Source organism: Ochlerotatus camptorhynchus, unplaced genomic scaffold (assembly GCF_037179485.1).
Source record: "Ochlerotatus camptorhynchus isolate MF236.1 unplaced genomic scaffold, CSIRO-AGI_Acam_v1.1 ptg000020l, whole genome shotgun sequence".
NCBI classification, from domain to species: Eukaryota; Metazoa; Arthropoda; class Insecta; order Diptera; family Culicidae; genus Ochlerotatus; species Ochlerotatus camptorhynchus.
The window spans coordinates 245,383-264,703 of NW_027040512.1; the positions used below are offsets into that span (position 1 = coordinate 245,383).

At 39.0% G+C, this 19,321-nt stretch overlaps 3 protein-coding genes across 7 annotated transcripts in view; 1 reads left to right on the top strand and 2 right to left on the bottom strand.

Annotated features, from left to right (window-relative positions):
- The window catches only part of Evi5 (ecotropic viral integration site 5), a 115,249-nt gene extending 101,070 nt beyond the window's left edge, over window positions 1-14,179 (bottom strand). For 3 of the 5 annotated variants that reach the window (XR_010517735.1, XR_010517734.1, XM_065224322.1), the window contains exon 1: window positions 13,087-14,179. The gene's annotated coding sequence lies outside the window, so the exon portion shown is untranslated. The remainder of the gene's footprint in view (window positions 1-13,086) is intronic. The other 2 variants (XM_065224316.1, XM_065224335.1) reach the window with 2 other exon arrangements.
- Gs2 (glutamine synthetase 2) overlaps window positions 1-19,321 on the bottom strand; it is a 457,408-nt gene that overhangs the window by 175,737 nt on the left and 262,350 nt on the right. The window lies entirely within an intron of this gene.
- dod (dodo) lies at window positions 18,428-19,261 on the top strand. The gene is made up of 3 exons (XM_065224392.1): window positions 18,428-18,649; window positions 18,755-18,828; window positions 18,900-19,261. The coding sequence occupies exons 1-3, from the start codon at window positions 18,589-18,591 to the stop codon at window positions 19,242-19,244; spliced, it is 480 nt and encodes a 159-aa protein (XP_065080464.1). The 5' UTR covers window positions 18,428-18,588; the 3' UTR covers window positions 19,245-19,261.

Consider the following 19,321-nt stretch of genomic DNA (forward strand, 5'->3'; position numbering starts at 1 on the left):
CACAGCTTTCACTCTTTAAGTTACAAAAGCGACATTTATCTTCATGAAGTTTACCAATGATTTTCAGGTGATATTTACAAGGACAGTGTCCTGTTATCAAACCAGCGTATGTACTCAAATCTTTTTTAGAAACATTAAGTAATTTTTGTGTATGCAAAACGTTCGGCTTTATAAAACGTTTAGATTGCCGAGAATGTAAGGTACTGGTCCAGTTGTACTTTACCTTTGTTTTCTCCCAGGTTTTTAGCTCCATTTTTAAAGCACAAAAAGAAAGTCCAAAAAATGGTTCACGACCAATGAATTTCGTGGATTACCCTATTTTTGCCAATTGATCAGCTTTTTCGTTCCCTTCGATTCCACAATGACCAGGTACCCAATAAAGGTTAACCGTATTTTGACAGGACAGTTGCTGTAACAGTTTAGTACATTCCCACACCAGTTTTGACGTGTGTTTTTGATTTCAAAGCATTCACCGCCGCTTGACTATCTGAACAAATGCAAATATTCGCATTTTTATAGTTCTTTTTTATGCAAATCGTTGCACATTCTAAGACAGCATATATTTCGGCTTGAAATACTGTTGGCCATTTTCCTATGGACACCGAGAAGTTAACCCCAGGGCCGGTAATACCATCCCCGACCATATTATCTTGTTTCGATCCATCTGTATAGAAAATTACTGATGCAGGACTAATATTCAGTCATCATGCATCCCAGTCAAAACGAGTCATATCAGGAACTTGAAAATTATGGTTGAAATAATGTCGCTTTAGCATACATCTTCGCTCATGTGGAAAACTTACTCAAACTATATTCAGGGAATTATGAGAAAATTCGTTTATGAAATCTGCAGGAATTCTTAACGGATATCAGTGCGGAATTTCCCATGAAATTTTATGAAATTCAATGAAACATTTTTCCTTTATTTTTCATACAAAAAGACATGCCACATTTTAGTACGTAATAGTCTCAAAATGAACGGGAAAGTCCCTTCTTGGTGAAGGTTCTGAGAATGCTACACTATTATTAAAGCAAATTATCAATCGATTTGCAATCCAAATCGATCGTGGCAACACCGCCAACCGGTGCAGTACAGCATTCAGGTTTGTCTAGTCGAAAGCGAAAAAAGCAATAAAACGCCGACGCTCTGCCACCGCTGCCGCCGTTCGGTTGTCCATCGGTGGAAAAATCTCAGCAATTCGAGGAGAATAGGTAAACCAGCTGCTGAGTTGTACCAGTACCAAATGCTGATCGAATGTGCAGTAAATGGAAAACAAATACACCTTCATATGCTGAACGCAACGATCCGAGACAACACCACCGGCGGGAGGGAGGGGGAAATGACATGATCTATGGAGCGAACGAGAGCAATCACTATTTTTGACGAATTAAGTCAGACTAGCAATCTCACTGCTACTGCTAATGATTGGCTTTTCGATATCTTTGTTTACACACGCGGGCGCATATTTGTGTGCAGCAGAGTGAGCTGGTCGACGGTGGTGTACCAATTGGCACTATACTAACACACGACCCATTTAAGTAATCGCCGGCGATCGTCGTATGGTGGCTTCCATCCGCCGCGTGGGAGGAGGTGGATGGCAGAAGGAAATGAAATGCTGAATGAATGATTCAGCTGGCTGGCTGTAAGGTCGTTTCTTTTTCACTTTTTTTCGCCAACAGTACACCTCTATGTACTGAACAACAAAACTGACACGAACTGCACGATGACGATGATTGCCCATACGGTCGGTCGGTCGGTGTGTGTGTATGGCTATTATTTATATAGGCAGGCAGGCAGGCTGAAGAGTTCCTCCTTGGTTGACCGAACGACGATGGGCTTTGTTCGAAATGATGTCACACGCGTGCTCATGTATGTACATTCCCCCCCTCGCTGATGGTTTTGTGAGGAAATTCGCGAATGCACATGCTTATTGTCAGTGAAAAGTAGGATCATCTTTTGGGTTATTAATAACGTTTAGCGCTAAAATGACCGCGACCAGATGATAAGTCAATGTTTCTTGGATGGTATGCGTCTGGAGATAAATGAAACATTGGATAATTAGTGAATCTATCTGTTTTTCACTCTTTTCGAAAGATAGGATGGTTGGAAAATTTGGAGAACCTAGAATATCTTCATGTTGTCAATTTAAAGATGGAAAATGATTTCCCTGATTTTCCAGTCGTTTTTCTGACAGGGTTCGAGTGTTATAAATAAAGAAAATAAGTTAAGTTTTAATACGTGAATCGACAGTTTTTGTACAATACTTTACTGAACAATTATTACTTTATTGTTTTAATTACAAAGTAAATTATTAAGGAAATTACAGGAAACCATTGTAGGCATTCTATTATTTTAATAACACTATCCAGGGTGTCCATTGAAATCCAATTTTTCAATTCCCGTTTTTTTCCCTGTTATAAAAAAAACCCAACCCAAACATCACCCTTGCCATAAACAAAAAAAAAGCATTCAAAATAACCGTTTAGATATACACGGAGAACAAATTCGTTAAGTTAAGATAACAATCCTTGTACTTACTTTCACATGGAAACCTATAGTTATTCCAACATTAATTTGACCGTCAATTCAATCATATCTACCTAATAGATTCAACTGTTCATCTTATACTCAATTCAACTATAACTTTGATCAATTATAACAATTTGTTTTCAATTGATCATCATAAATCCACATACTTTTAACTTGTGATGCGTAGAGCAGGCGATAAGATAGCTGGCTCTCACGCAGATGAGCACGGTTCAAATCTAAGTTGAATGTTCTTGTTCACTTTTTTATGATTTTGCAGTTGTGTTTTTGAGATCGATAAAGAAGCAAAACAAACTTCCTTAATATGTCGATAATGAAGAGCAGTTTGTTTAATAAACATTGTAAAATTTTGCTTTCCTAACAATAGTTTTCTTGAATCAACTAAAGCATAGTTGTGTTTTGAAGTTTGGCGTTTGTTCATCTACTGAAAAATATAGTTGAGCCAACCGAGGAGCCAACTATGAACTATAGTTGTTGCCCTCTATATATAGTCAAATCAACTATAGTTTCGGGTTATCTCTAAAACAATTGAACAATATAGTTATTTTGACCGGAAAAATAATTACGTCTGCTATAATTTGTTCTCCGTGTAATCATATTTTTTTCAGCAGAATTACTCTACAATACGTCTACTTTGAAGCAAAAAATAAATAAATGAGGTTTACATAGACATGTTGATGCTTTAGATCTCCAAAATCTCATGGAATCATGAATTCCTTTAAAATCAAAGAGTCACCGGCAAAAATTGAGGCTAAATGTTGTTTTGGTATGTCGAAAAGAGACTAAGCCGGTCGAACTCCAGACGAATCTAGAACCGCACTACCGTTCATACTGGCGACAACGAAACCCCACCCCAAGTTCCTTCCCTTATCCTATCCTTTGACAATGTACCCATCTAATATCGGGTAAGCCACGAATTTTCGGCCCAGCTAGACATAGAAATAAGTGAATTTTGTTAAAAACAATGAACAATGAATTATCGGCTCCGTAAAGCTAACGCGATTGAACCTCCCAAATAAAATAAGTAGATAAAAAAAAAACATTTCAAGAGACTTGAGCAGGAGAAACGCAGAATTAAAAGTTTATCAAATTTTCGTGTAGCTTAGATCTTGAAAAGCCTTGAAACATTTTGTGGAATGCAAAGATGCAGTGGCGTCGCACCCACATGTGCAACTTGTGCACGACACAGGTGTAAATAATTAAAAAAAAAAATGCTTTTAGATTTTTATAGATTTTATGGTCACATTATAGCTGTGCTTCTTTACTCCAGACCAGCTCCCCTATGTGTATGTAAGCTATAACGAACAAAGTTTGGTGCACAAGTAAACAAATGAGGCACGCGACGCCTCTGCAAAGATGTGTTACCAAAATATGTATTATTCTACAAATGGTCCTGGAGATATTTCACAGGTTAATCATAATCTTGCTCAACGTCCACTCAGAATTTATAAGCATTATACACTTCACGGAGACTCTCATTGTGTTTAAAAATATCATTGTTGGATTGTCTAAATAATCCCGGATATCTGATTTTGAAGCTCTGCAGACTAAACAAGGTTTACGATAATTCGACTTAATGATATAATGTGTAAACCTTCGTGAAGTCTCATTATATCATAGGTTTGGTTTATTAGGTTTTTCAAAATTCTTGGAGTTCAGATCTTTATTTTTTTAATTACAGCCACTTTACCACTCTCGTGCCTTATCTGGGTGAGATTTGAACTCATGACTTTGGTGTGAGAGGTGTGAATTCGAATCAGGACATCGTAGAATATCGTGGTTGGTCTGTAGAACATAAACTACAGACCAACCACGATGTTCTACGATGTCCTGACTTATTTTGTGTACACAGCAAAAAAATTATTTTGATAACACATCAAAGTGGATGCACTTCAATCGTGTCAAAAATATGGTGTAACATTACTTGCCAAAAAGGACAAAATAATCATTAATACAGTGCATGAACTGACATTACGCTGCTTTTACTGCATTTGTTCATTTCTGTTGCCATAAAAATTACATGAGATTTGCGACATGATTTTTTTTTATAATCCATTTATTTGCCAAAGCTCAAATGCGTTAGCTTTGCGGAGCCGAATATTTTTTACATGATTGTGTTTACATACTGGTGATTTTTACAGAGTGAATATCATTTCTTACAACTAATGTTAGTGGAACGTGGGGCCGATTACTCACGGCTTACTCGAGATTAGGGATTACATTTATTGATCATTTGGAGGGAGAACAAGGGAAAGCATTTTGAACTAATTTTAAACTTAAACGTAAAGGATGCCTAAACACACACATCAACAGCTTTAAGAAAGTCGTAAATAAGCTTCATAAAGTCGATATCACGGCAAGCCGAGACATCTCTAATTGGCTTAAAGGGTTGTTTTCCTCGGGCCCTAAGGGAATCACACAGAACGGATCTCGCCTCATGATGCAAGGAGCAGGACTAAACAACATGCTCGATGTCGTGATAACCGTTTCCACAGGTACACAAGTTGCTGTTGGCAAGCCTAATACGGAAGAGGCGTTTAACGAACAGTGATTGGACATGAGCCTGAACATAACACGAATAAAATCACGACTCATATCCAACCCTTTGAACCAGGGTTTGATCGACACCTGTGGGACAATAGAATGTAGCCATCTTCTCAGATCACCATCATTCCACTTTTGTTGCCAGTTGGCGAGGACTTGATGACGAGAAATCGTGAAAAATTCGTGGTAGGCGCTTGTCGCTCGTAAATATCGCCTTCCATAGCGCCCACCTTGGCCAGCGAGTCCGCTTTCTCATTGCCCGGGATAAAGCAATGAGAAGGGACCTATACCAAGGTGATGATATGCGAGCAGTTTGATAAAGCACTCAATGACGATCGTATTTCCTGGAGGAAATACGCCGAGTGCTTCATCGGTCTCATTGACCGCATAGCCTCCAGGGAGCTTAGGCTATCCGTAAAAATTAAATAATGGTCAGGTGGAAGTGAGGCAATCAGAGCTGGTAAATATCACGTCCGTCATGTGACGATGAGAAAACAGGTCCTCTCACTATCACGAGACGAAACTACCTATCATTAGCTTTCTTGTCATTTTTCAATGATCAAGCACTCATGAGAATAATTCTTATGTGGTTATAACATCACCATTTCTAACTGATTTAGAGGAATTTAAGCAAACAATCGTATTTAATCGGTAGAGTGATTATATTACTAAGATTTCTTCGGTACAAGTAGCTTTAAAAGCATTAAATGAGCTAGTAATTACGATGATCACAACACTGTCACGTTCTGTCATGACAAAAAATTCAATGAGATTTTGAAGAAAATCTCTATCATCGTTTTCTCATCCAATGATAGTGACGGAAGTATCTCTGTAAATATCGCGTGAGATCTTTCATTGAAAATGACATTTGCCAGCCCTGGAGGCAATACGCTCTAACGTGTACGATATAGCTGCTAGTTCAGCAACGTATACCGAACACGGCTTTTGAAGCTTGTATGAGGCGCTATGAAGATCGTGGAATATTCCAAAACCAGTGGACGCATTTATCACCGACCCATCTGTGAAAAATCTCTTCTCGGTGGTGACGTGGCGGTATTTGTTCGCAAAAATATTTGGGACAATCAGGGAACGGTGAGGCTCTGGATTTCCTTGAATCTCCTGCCTCATTGTGAGATCGAATCTCACGGAAGAACAACTGAAATGATAGGAGACAGCGCGATTGGCGTTGAACGAGGAGGGGCCGATGTCCAGAGTCATTGCGACATGATTGAAGTGCATTCTCTTGGATGTAATATTAAAATTGATTTTTTGCTGTGTACCTGGTTCGCACAAAGTGTAGAAATGAATTTTTAATCCATCTCACGAAGTTTGGGATCGGACATTTTTGTGTTGACATGAATCTGACTTCAAAAGAAGTTTTAAATAATTACTCTTTAAGCTATCGTGGTAAGAACAACGGCGAAAAGATTGCGCGTAAGCAGTGTTCGGAAAATCATTCTCAAATCTCATTCAGAATAAACTCGCTCGCACTCTAGGATGAGTGTCAAGAATTGACCACTTTTACTGTTGTTCCGGATTTTCCAGACGACCACTCTGTGGTGGTTCCTAGGTCCATATTCCGGTCTCAAGTCCAAATTTTAACTGATAACGCACCTACAAGTATTTTCCAAAAAAATCGTAGCGTTCTAGGATGAGTATCAAGAATTGATTATTATTACGGTCGTTCTGGATCTTCCAGAGGACCACTCTGTGACCTCCAGGGTTCCAAATTTGGTCTGACAAACACAAACACAAACATTTTCCAAAAAAGCGTGGCGCTCTAGAATGAGTTTCAAGAATTTACCAATTTTACGGTTGTTCCGGATTTTTCAGACGACCACTCTGTGGTTCCCAGGTCCATATTCCGGTCTCAAGTCAAAATTTGGTCTGATAATACATCTACAAGCATTTCCCAAAAAATCACAGCGCTCTAGGATGAGTATTAAGAATTGATCACTTTTACGGTTGTTCCGGATTTTTCAGACGACCACTTTGTGGTTCTCAGGTCCATATTCCGGTCTCAAGTTCTGATAATACATCTACAAGCATTTCCCAAAAAATCGCAGCGCTCTAGGATGAGTATCAGAATTGACCACTTTTACGGTTGTTCCGGATTTTCCAGACGACCACTCGGTGGTTCCCAGGTCCATATTCCGATCTCAAGTCCAAATTTGGTCTGATAATACATGTACAAGCAATTCCTAAAAATTCGCAGCGCTCTAGGATGAGTATCACTTTTACGGTTATTCCGGATCTTCCGGAGAAGCACTCTGTGGCTCCCAGGGTAAAGATTTCAGTCACCCACAGCCGCAGAAATTATTTGAGCAAAGTTTAGCGCACACTTTTTGCCTGTAGATTTGAAGACATACTTCGAATCTCCGAGTACATCGTACGGGTTAGGCAAAGAGTGTGCGTTTGATTTGCACTGTCGCCGTTAGCTCATTTTAAACTTCTATTAAATTTTCATACTGTCATACTCTAACGGAACTATCTACCTACCCTCTTCTAAGACCATTCTCTAGCTAATAAATAAGTCTTGAAAAAATCTCGGAAACCCCGGGGAACATAATTGAAATCATCGATCAGATGGATATCTTTAAATACTCCTGACCAACTAGCCATCTAGGGAGAACATCTGAGAGACGCCATTTGATTTTTTAAACCTATTTTCAGATCTTCAGATCGTCACCTTGATCAACCTGAAGTTTTGAAAAAATAACCAGAACAAAATCATATGATAATTTCACAATCGTGGGAGAATATCTAACCAACGTTAATTTTTTCAATCAGTTGAAGATCTTCAGAATAATACTTGATCAATCTGAAGTATAGAAAAATATATACAGAGGACTGAACTGAAATCTTCGATCAGCTGGAGATTCTCCCTGATTAATCTGTCGTTTTGGAAGAATATTTGAGAGGACATATGAATTTTTGAACAGTTGCAGATCTTCAGAATAATAACAGAGTCTTGAAAGTTATCTAGATGAATCATTATCTATCACTATCATTATCGACAATCCATCTATATCAACGAAGTTCTTTAAAATTCTATGAAGTTTCCTGAACTTCTACGAAAGCTTCTGTACTTCCACAAGGTTTCTTGAACTTGAACTCAGTTCCATGAACTTCTATGATTTTTCCAGTGGCGTCCCGTAGCCTCACTTTTTACCTGTGCACCAACTTTCAAAACCAGAGTCACACTCGAATCGGTTGAAAAATACATCGCAAGCAATATTTTGATAATTGTTTATGCTTTGAGAGTTAGTGCACAAGTAGATTGGGGTTAAGGAAACGCCACTGGATTTTTCCATAGCTTATACAAACTTTCCTAAACATCTACGAAGTTCACTTAAGTTCTAACCAAGTTTGCTACATTTATCCAAATGTCCTGAAATTCATACAATGTTCGGTTAAATACCTAAACTTTTAGAAAATGTTCAACTTCTTGGAAGTTTCCTGAACTTGTTCCAAGTTCATTAAGTTTCAATTCTACCAAGATCTCAGCATATCTGTGAACTTCTCCGAACTTCTGAGAAGACTTTGAAAGGTTTCTGCGAATCTCAGAGTTGGGAAGAAATGGAGCAAAAATACTATTATCAACATGTTCTAGCTTCTTGGATATTGCTCCATGTCCGGAATATTGAATTTAAAACAAAACTCCCTGAATCTTGATGATTTTTCTAAATTCACGATTATACAATTTTCTCTGCATGATAGGGGAAATGTATGTAAAGTCGGCCTAAGTGTCTCTAATTTGGGCCCATACATAAATTCAGCAATCGACTAAATTTTCAATAGCAACCAAAAATATCCATTAGTACCGTCCCAATGACGCGTTCATTTAGTTACAATTGATAAATAGCAGATTTTTAGCGATGGGCCCATGGACCTATCACCTTAGAATGTGAAAATCTGCTGCAGAACATTTGTTAAATAAATTCTGCAATGCTCTTCAAATTATTAATATTTTTACCAGCGTTACCCGAGCAAAGTTTGAGATCAAATTGAAATCAAATTTTGCTGTTATGATGATTTGATTTTGAATACTCCAGTTGATCTCATTTTGGTTGACTTAACCGTTAAGTAAGCAAAAATGAGAGCATAATTTTACACTGTTTTATTTATTTATTATTATTATAGTCCATCTGACTTGATAGTCTCAATAAAACACTTAAATCTAAATGTAGTCCCTCATTAAAAATTAAAAATTGGCCAACAGCAAACGATGACGAAACCTCGAGGCATTGATGTCAAAGTCAAATAGGTCAGAGGCTTCGTTGAATTGATGAATCATGGCGACAAAGGAACTGTTTGCAGCATAGTTGGTTGCATGTACTACTTCATGTAGCAAGGTTCTCGGACGGAGTGTTCGGGCAGGAGCATACAGATTAATTTTGGCCAGTAACTCAGGAACATCATATTCTGCGAGTAAAACTTTAGCAACGAAGACGACCTGCGATATGTTTCGTCGCTTAGCAAGAGTATCCAAACCCAGTAAACGTGTGTTTACTAGTTCTAAACAGTCGGCATAGCCTCGAACGACTAGATAAGTCTTCAAGTCATCGGCAAAAAACAATTTACCTCCACGTAGTAGAATAAACGTTACATCGTTCACAAATAAAGAGAAGAGCATTGGTCCCAAAGTGCTACCCTGTGGAACTCCTGATCTGTTCGAGAAACAGTACGATGAGTAGTTTCCAATGCATACAGTAACTTCACGTTGCACGAGGTACGATCTAAGCCAGCTGCAGAAGGAAACAGAACATCCAATTTTTTCAAGCTTTGCTAGCAGAACGTCGTGCACAACTCTATCAAACGCAGCTTTAAGATCAGTGTAGATGGCATCCACTTGAAGTTTCTTGCATACATTTTCCATACAGAACGACGTAAAGCTGACGAGATTAGTTTCCACGGAGCGGCCAAGAAAGAAACCATGTTGACATGTACTTATGTAATGCTTGCAGGAAGCAAACAATCTCTCATTTATCAGCGACTCAAACACCTTAGATTCAACCCCAAGCGAGGTAATCCCACGGTAGTTTTCCACATTGCGTTTGTCTCCTTTCTTGAAAACAGGGAACATAGTAGACCGTTTCCATAGTGCGGGAAATTTCTGTTGACGAAGTGACAGGTTGAAGAGCAAGGACAACGGAGCAGCTAAGATATCCGAGGATTTTTTTAGGACTGCAGATGGAATAACACTCGGACCTGGTGAAAATGATGATTTGGTTTTACTCATCACAGAGAGAACCATTTGTACATCTACGGCAAAAACATCCATGTTTACGACGTCGGTTGGCACATCACGGACGGCTCGCTCAATTTCTGCTTGCGATGGGGAGTCATTCGAGAAGACGCTTAAGAAGTGCCTGCATTTGTCCTCAGTTGTCAATGCTACGTCATTGCCGAGAAACATTTTTGACGGCAGTCCAGTTTCCTTCCTCTAAGTATTCACAAACGACCAGAATCCCTTGGGGTGGCATTGCAGATTATGTTGAGTACGAATTACATACCTCTTGTAAAGAAGTTGTAGTGGCGATAATCATTGCTGGCAATTGAAAAATTTCGCTTGGTAAGGGTACATCGTCGATGAGTGAGAGCACGGAGAGCTCTAGATCGCACTCGTTTCAGGTTGCGGAGAGTAGCGTTAGACCAAGACGGTTTTCTTGGAGGTTGGCACTTCGGTACTGAAGCACAAACACAGTCGCGCAAAAGGCTATTATAGCGGGCGGCTGCTGTATCGATATCAAGGTCATTCAACACGTTCCAGTTGATCCGGGACAAGGAACGTCTCAGCAAACGGAAATCGGTCTTCCGGAAATTGAGCCGAGTGGCAGTCATGGTTTCATCAAAACGAATTTGAGATCCGTTCGCAATAGACAGATGAACTTAAATTAACTTTTAAACAAGACGTTAACAGCAGAACTTCAAGTTAAGTTGCTTTAATTTAAAAAGGCTTGACTGCATAATGAAAGCACAATATGATATCAGACTTATGTCTCGACAATTGAAATCAAAATAAGTTTTCATTATGATAGGAACTGCAAACTTTAATATCGATTTGCAGGATGTTGATTTTGTTAACCGACTTTGCTCGGGTACCTACCAATATAAGTCACTTCGAGTTTCCTTTTAGTTCTTCTCACAATTTCGGGTCTTCGGAATTCCCTTGAAACTCTCCTTTAAATTCTCTAAATATTATCACCGATAGGGATAAGAGGGGCATAGTGAACATCCCGTGCACCAGCTTGGACTTCCGGTATTTGGAACAAATTGTTTGGTGGTAGGATCGATCAATATCATAATGATATTGAACCTACTACCAGTTGATTTGTATCATGCAGCTGGAGATCCAGAGCCAAACTGCCAGAGCCCCCCCCCCCTATATTTATGGAATAATTCTCGGAATTATATTGAAAATGTCTTCAAAATTTCGTTGGAGTTATCCTCGGCATTCAATTGCCTTGATTTTCTCCTCAGGATTCTTTTGGAATAATCCTTAGGAATTATTATCAGAATTTGATTTGAATTAATTTCACAATCCCCTTTGAATATTACTCCTATCCTTGGCATTTCACTCACAACTTTAAAATTCTCCTCAGAATCCACTTGCAGTTTCTCTTCACAAATTCCCTTAGATTTCTCCGGATTTTTCCTAAAAAATTGGTTGACATTGAAGCCTCTTGGAATTCAGTTCCGAATTCCTTTTAAATTCTCCTGGAATTATTCTCAGACTGAATAGTTATCCTCATTTAAGCATACCCCCTAAGTTTTCTCCGAAAATTCCCATGGAATTAGGTTTCGGACTCTTCTTGAAATTATGCTCAGAATTCCCTTGGATTTTCCGTTGAATTGCCTCGGAATACTTCTCAGAATTATCATGAAATAATCCTCAGATTTTTCATCAAAGCTCTTTCTGATTTCGTTAGCAATTCACCTAACCAATCAATTTATATTTAAATTTCCTTTGAATCCTATTGAGCGTTTACTTGAAATTCTACACAGAACTACATTGATATTCATCTTAGGTTCAACATGAAATCTGGAGATCAGCAGAACTACCTTGAAAGCAGATTTCACTTGATGTTTTCCCCACAGTTCTTCCCAGAACCGAGCCCAGAACTCCCTTGTTTCTTTGTTCCTTATAAATCCTTCCTTCTTAAAATTTCATGACCAAATTATGGAAGGTGCTTAATCTTAATTTTTTGTTTCAAATCTGCGATCTTGGAAAATGTTCAATGTCCGACATCATAAGTTCTTGCAAAAGAAAAAAAAATCAAGTTAAAATCTATCAACAATATTCCAGTTCTAGAACCTATAAAAAACAATTTAAGCCTCTATTAAAATTGAACTGTTCAATGAGTGAAGTAATGTGGGATGAATTTCTCAAGAAAGAATTTTGATCGAATTCATTCAGGAATTCTGGAAAAAATATCTCAAGGAAATCTTGGGGAATTTATCCACGAATTCTGGAGCAATTCAACCAGGAATTCCGGAGAACTTCCGCAAAGTATTTTAATAAGTAATTACTCCAGGAATTTTGAGAGGACTGCTCTAAGAAATTTTCGGGAATTTCCATAAAGAAATTTTCTTGAGCTAATTGTACAGGAATGTATCAAGGAATTCCTAGTGAATATTAGGGGTATTTCACAAGTCCACCCACAAGAAATTGAAAATGCACTCTTCAAGGTCTCCAGTCTTTATACCAAACCACTTGCGAGCGGAATGAGAAAATTAGTGTTAATTGATTGAAGTTTGAATTAAAGACCTACCAAACGGTTTGAACAGAGATTTTAAAAGTTAACAATATTTAAGATGTTCTTAAGTACAGTGACCTCAACAACTTTCGATAACACGACTCAATTGTTTATCAATCGTTACCAAGTTGTAAAGTGCTGATTGCAAAGCTTCTCTAACAACTTTTCCCTGTTTTTCTTATGACTTTTTGGCATTACCTAGGTATTTGCCATATTTTTTCCTCCGAAACTTACCTAAGTCAAAAAGCAGCATACGTCATATTTCGACATTCACACACTGAAAGAGCGATGCCACCGACCGACCGCACCGAAGAAGAGAAGAGGTGGATTTTTTAATGAAGAGAAACTCTTGGCTCTGCTCCTCTATGTACTCTTCACACGTATTATAAGCTGCTGCTGATCGTTGGTTGTTGTTGCTGCTGTTTCTTCGCTTATTGCTGCTGCTGATGATGATTTCGGTACGGGGTTGCGTTTGTTATTTTTTCGATTACACTATTTTTTCCTGGCGATGATTTTTCAACTGCTCCACCACAGCTGATGTGGAGGGTCGTTCGCTATCGATGGAAAAGCACAATATTTCGATGACGAAAAAAATGATCCAACTCTAGACGCACCACAGAAAACCAGACAGTGATGATGGATTATGAAAAGAAAAAGCAAGCAAAGCACTCCCACCTTCTTCGATTGCACACTATCCAGACACTTCCTGACTTTTATTCCCGAATCACACTATATTCCCGTCCACAATGGGAGAACACCACACCATTCGCAATAACCTGCACTGCACTTGCTTATCACTGGAACCAATGGCAATTTTTGTTTTCCCCTTTTTTCTCGCTTTTGCCCACCCCAAGTCGGTGGTAATGCACTTTACTTACAGCCTTTTCTATTATGCACTTTTTTTCCTCTACCGCTCTCCTCTTTCTGCGGCGGCCTACAAAAAGCCTGGCGAAACTTTCCTCGTCGCTCGCGACACGCAATCCTCCCACTTTCGGGCTTGTTCGGACACTTTTCTTTTTCCTGCACCTGAGCGAAAGATACCACCTAATCCCGATTCGTCACCCGATCCGCGCGGAATCAATCGAATTTTTCACCAGCGAGACTCGCCCAAAAGAGTGGCCACTCAGTGCCAGTCAGGAAGCTTGAATGAAAATTTTCACTCCCTCGATTTACAACGACGACGGCGACGACGATTGCTGATGACTGACTGTGTGAACTACACTCTTGTACACTTCTGCTTCTGCTGGCACTTTTACAATCCAATCCTCTGCAAACCAAACTCCACTCTTTTCTTCGCTGGATGGTTGGGTTGAGGGAGAAAAAACAAGACACGACGACGACGTCGCGCAAGCAGAGTTAAAAAATGCACACTCACACCATCAGCAGGAAAACGACGCAAACGATATCGAACAGACAGCTCTGTCAAAAAATGAAGGCGCTACGCTTCGCGATTGGCGATAAGTTTTGCCAATGAGGTTTTTTTACAGTGGATACTCGGTAATCTGACACGAAAGTGGTTGTGGTTGGGTGCCCGGATAAAAATAATCATAAAAATTCCAATTAGGTTTTGCAGCGTCGGGGTTAACCTCAATCTGATGACAGTTCAGTGGTACTGTTTACGTGGACTTAGTCAATTTTTTCTTGGGTAGATTTTCTCGATAGTTTTTCAGACTGCAATGAGATGTAAACCACATGTCTGCATTCCCTAATAAATAAATACCATAAACGAACTTTATACCGGATGGGTAAACTATCCCACAAATTGTTTGGATGATACCCCGAACACGTCCTTAAGCTCTCTTTTATGGTTATTTTTATTAGGGTTGTCCACGAGCAACATCCCTTCACCGCGCTGTTCCTCGACAATTTTTTCGAAAAAAAACGACTAAATGCTTGTTAACAGTACCACTGAACTGTCAAAAAGGTTCAGCCGATTAACAATGAGTTCATTTATGACGTCACACTGCAGTACCTAATAGGCGACTCCTCGGGCGACTCCAATATAAACTACCTAAAGGTCCTTGTAGACTATCTGATTTCGACCGCTGCCATGAAGAAAAATCAGCTCGATTTTACTTTCGACACACTTTGTCGAGCCCCCCTGTTTGCTGGTGTTCACACTGCTTGCACATGTCTAGAGGACTGTCAATTTAGATTTCAAAACAAAACTGTATCAGGAATCGAAAGTAAATACTTCCATAATGAATTACCGCAAAATTTCTCTAGCTTCGGCAGGCGTATTTGATCTTATTATTTTAAATAAAATGAGAAGGATAAGGTGAACTTAATGAGTAGGAAATGGTTGCTCAGAGAACACTGGCAGGAATCTGGCTCATCTTGTCCTTCAAGAACTGTGATATGAAGACGAAAAAGGATTTCGATACCAACTTTCGACAAGCTAGTGGGAAAAGTTCTCTATAGATCTACATGATTCCTTGGGTTCTATAACATTCCCCAGAAAACCATTCCCCCGAAAACCATTCCCCAGAATGCACCATTCCCCAGAAAAGCATTCCCCAGAATGAACCATTCCCCAGAAAACCATTCCCCAGAATGTACCATTCCCCAGAATGTACCATTCCCCAGAATGTACCATTCCCGAGAAAAGTATGCCATGTATAAGATTGACTATTTTTGTTTAATATAGTCACTCCTGGCATCTTCTTTCGCGTATATAAAAAGAAGAGAAAAACTTCTAAATGGATCAAGGGCTTTTCCCTTCTTTGAAAATATAACAAAAGGAAATAATTAATTTTTTGGATATACGATAAAGAAGGGACTATTCCCTTCTTTTAATACATAAAAGAGAACATAATTAATTCGTTAAATATATGATAAAAAAGGGAATATTTTCTTTCTTTGAAAATATAACGAAAGGACATAAATAATTCTTTGGATATATGTTAAAGAAGGGAATATTCCCTTCTCCTAATATATAAGGAAAATATATAATCAATAGTTTTTCGCAAGGGATTCGGGGTAATGCCCATTCGGGATAATAACGTGTGGAATAATGTTATAAATTTGTAATCGGTAGTTCAACGTTCCATGCACCGATTTTTTAATCCATCACGAGAAATTCTTCAACTCAGGTCGAACAATTCTTCGATAAGGTTTAACAGTTTCCGACTGGTTGAATTGGATTGCATAATAGACCGTTTGACTTTTTAAATAATGAACGAAGTGCTCAAAAACTTGAAGGTTGTGATTTTCTAAAGAGCTATAAAATGATTTGGAATTGATGAATACATAGTTCCATAAAAATAAACATAGTGTATTATCAATACTAAAAAAAGAAAAGTGAAAATTACTAATTTCATCATCTTTTCTGGGGAATGGTACATTCTGGGGAATGTTTTTCTGGGGAATGGTGCATTCTGGGGAATGGAATTCTGAGAAATGGTTTTCTGGGGAATGTTTTAGAACCGATTCCTTGCGTTATGAAAGTATCTGTTAAGGGTCACCCACATTAGATCCGTTTGCGTTGCGTTGACGTAAATTTGACAGTTAGACAATAGATTTAGCTGTCACTTTGCCGCAACGCGTCTGATCCAGATGTAATGTGCGTGGGCCTTTAAAAACTCAATTCTGGATATTTCTCTAAAAATCTTTGGACGTCCTTGAAGTTCTGTTTCTATTCTCTGGTAAAATATCTTTGAAGATCAACAAACTTTCCTGAAGATCTGAAAATCTCTCGGTAGCTCTGCAGATTTCTTTGAAGTTCTGTGTGTTTTTCAGAAGTTATGCAAATTTCTCTAAAAATTTACAAAGCTCCTGAATCCCTGCAGATTTAGGATCCTTAAATATCAAAAATTATCTCTGATGTTGACTAAATTTCTAATAATCTGCGAATTTCTTGAAAGTTCTGTAATTTTCTCTATAGATTTTCATGATTCAATAAATATCTGCAAACAACACAATTCTTCAAAGTATTAAAAAATTATCTAAAATTTTTTAAGCATCCCGGAAGTTTGAGGAAATTCTCTGAAGATATATTTTTTTATTCTGAAGTTATGCAAATATCTCTATAGATCAGCGAACTTCCCTGAAGTTCTGTAAAATTCTCTTTAAATCCAAAAACCTCAATATGTATTTAAACATCTGCAGATTTTTCAGTAGATTTACGATCTGCCTTCTGAACTTTTCTGAAGTTTCTAAAATTTCTTTAAAATTCTGTAAAGTTTTCTGAAGTACTGTACTTCTGGTCTGAAATTTTTTTATTGGTTCTTGGACTTCCCGTAAAGTTCTGCAGATTTTTCTGAAATTCTTTGAAATTCCTCAAAGCGCTACAAATTATCTGAAAATATTTGAACTTAACTTTCGCTTAAGTCTTAAAAATGTCTCTGAAGATTTCCGAATTTCTCTGAAGTTGTGTATATACTTCTAAAGATCGGCGAACTTTCCAGAAGTTCTGTGAGTTTTGCTTGGTGCACAGGTAGATTGAGATTAAGGAAACGCCACTGCTCTTGAGGTCTACGGACTTCTCTGAAGTTCTTCAGATCTATCTATTTCCAATTTCCATGAAGTTCTGCATAATCTTTTCTAAAAATTTTACGATTTTTTTTTTAAACTGTGAAGCTTTCTGAACCACTGAATTTCTCTGAAGATCTGCAAAGCTCCTTGCAGTTCTACAGATTTTGTCTTAATATCTATTCTTTTGAAGTTCTGTAAAGTTGTCTGAAGCTCCGTAGCTCTACCATAGAGGTAACTAAAAAAGAGTACCTAGTTTTCAGTATGCATTATGTTTTGTTGAACAGACATCAAACGAAATTTCAAAATTGCTGATCCCACCAGTAAGTGAACTTGCTTTCGTCATCCTTCTCCGTTTCACCTCGCGCACTTCACCTCGGAAATCTCTGTGTGCTAATAGAAAACCCTCGAAAAATGCTTTGTGAAAATCAAGGTGAAAATAAGTGAAACATCTGGAAGACAATGCAGGAGTGCTGAAACTGCCACGGAATTGGGCAGTTTACGCACTCCTGCATCGACTTCTAGATATTTCACTGGTTTTTAAGCAAAAACATTCACTTACATTGCCTGTTGTAGAGCTTCAGACATCCCCACAACAAGAGAGCCACCAATCGGCCGAACCAGAGAGTGATAAACATGTTAACTTCGTCCCTAAATAAAAATCGTAAAAAATTTGAATCAATTTAATCCTACCTTAGATCCTACCCGTCGTAACAAAAACAAATCTTGCAAACTACATACTTTAAGCTATATCTAGATAGAGCTGGAATAAGGGCCAAACAGCTTTTGTAAACAATGACTTCTCTTGATGATTTCTAGAAATCAAGGCTCGCCCACGCAAACCAACATCCTCATCAGGCAGGAAAAAACTTCCCCTTCTCAATGGTTAGGGTGGTCTGCCCTATATACTCAAATTTTAGCTTATCGTATACGCGCACGGGGGTGAAACAAACTTAATTTTAGGTTTCTTTTGATTTCCGTGAGTACCTTGCGGACACCGTTATTGACCGATGAGGCAGAAATCCCCCATTATCGTAACGCCTTCAGACGTTACTTTGATGCGGGGGCGAGCACCGTTGAGCGCGGGCTGTGTGCGTGCAAATCTGTCACTTTCCAAACAAAATCTCGGAAGCTGCGCGCTCGCATTTTTGTTCCAGCATTTTACTGTGCGGAAATCGACTCGACTCGAGAACGCGATATTTACGGAAAAGTTGTGGCATTTTGCTGTCGTTCCCTTCTACATATTGCATCTAAAGTTTGAAAAACATGTCTGACGGACAGGAAAATGTTCCCGAAGGCTGGGAGAAGCGCACCAGCCGGTCTACAGGTAAGCGAGGAACGCATTCGGTCGGCAGATGCAACCATCCAACAACCCACGAGAATGTTATAAACAAAAGGAACCGTGATACTAAAGTTAGAATTCAATCCGCAGGAATGACCTACTATCTGAACATCTACACCAAAGAATCACAGTGGGATCTTCCGACCAAGCCGGCAAGTCCAGAGGTACTTCAGCTTTGTCCTTGTCCAGTAGAAAATGGAATGTAGACGGTGGTATTGTTTTTCCCTTTTCACAGCAGGACACAGCCGAGGTGCAGTGCGCTCATCTGTTGGTCAAACACAAGGGCTCGCGGCGACCCAGTTCCTGGCGGGAGGACAACATAACACGCAGCAAGAGCGAAGCGCTGGAAATTCTCGAAGGCTACCGGAAGAAAATTCAATCCGGTGATGCCACCCTGCCGGCACTGGCCCAACAGTATTCGGACTGTAGCTCGGCCAAGCGGGGCGGCGATCTGGGCATGTTCAAGCGAGGTATGATGCAGAAACCGTTCGAGGAGGCAGCGTTTGCGTTGAAGGTCGGCGAAATGTCCGACGTTGTGGATACCGATTCCGGGGTGCATTTGATTTTGAGACTCAAGTAAAGTAGATCGAAAAGAAAGCGGTGGCGGGAGGATAAGAGGCGTAAGGGATTTGAGATTGAATTATGGAATAAAGTAAA

What these genes read in the sequence shown, in the direction of transcription:
- dod (XM_065224392.1), top strand. Translation starts at nt 18,589, where the DNA reads ATGTCTGACGGACAGGAAAATGTTCCCGAAGGCTGGGAGAAGCGCACC. An exon ending in GCGCACCAGCCGGTCTACAG is followed by an intron (nt 18,650 to 18,754) that starts GTAAGCGAGGAA and finishes TTCAATCCGCAG; the next exon opens with GAATGACCTACTATCTGAAC. An exon ending in CCAAGCCGGCAAGTCCAGAG is followed by an intron (nt 18,829 to 18,899) that starts GTACTTCAGCTT and finishes CCCTTTTCACAG; the next exon opens with CAGGACACAGCCGAGGTGCA.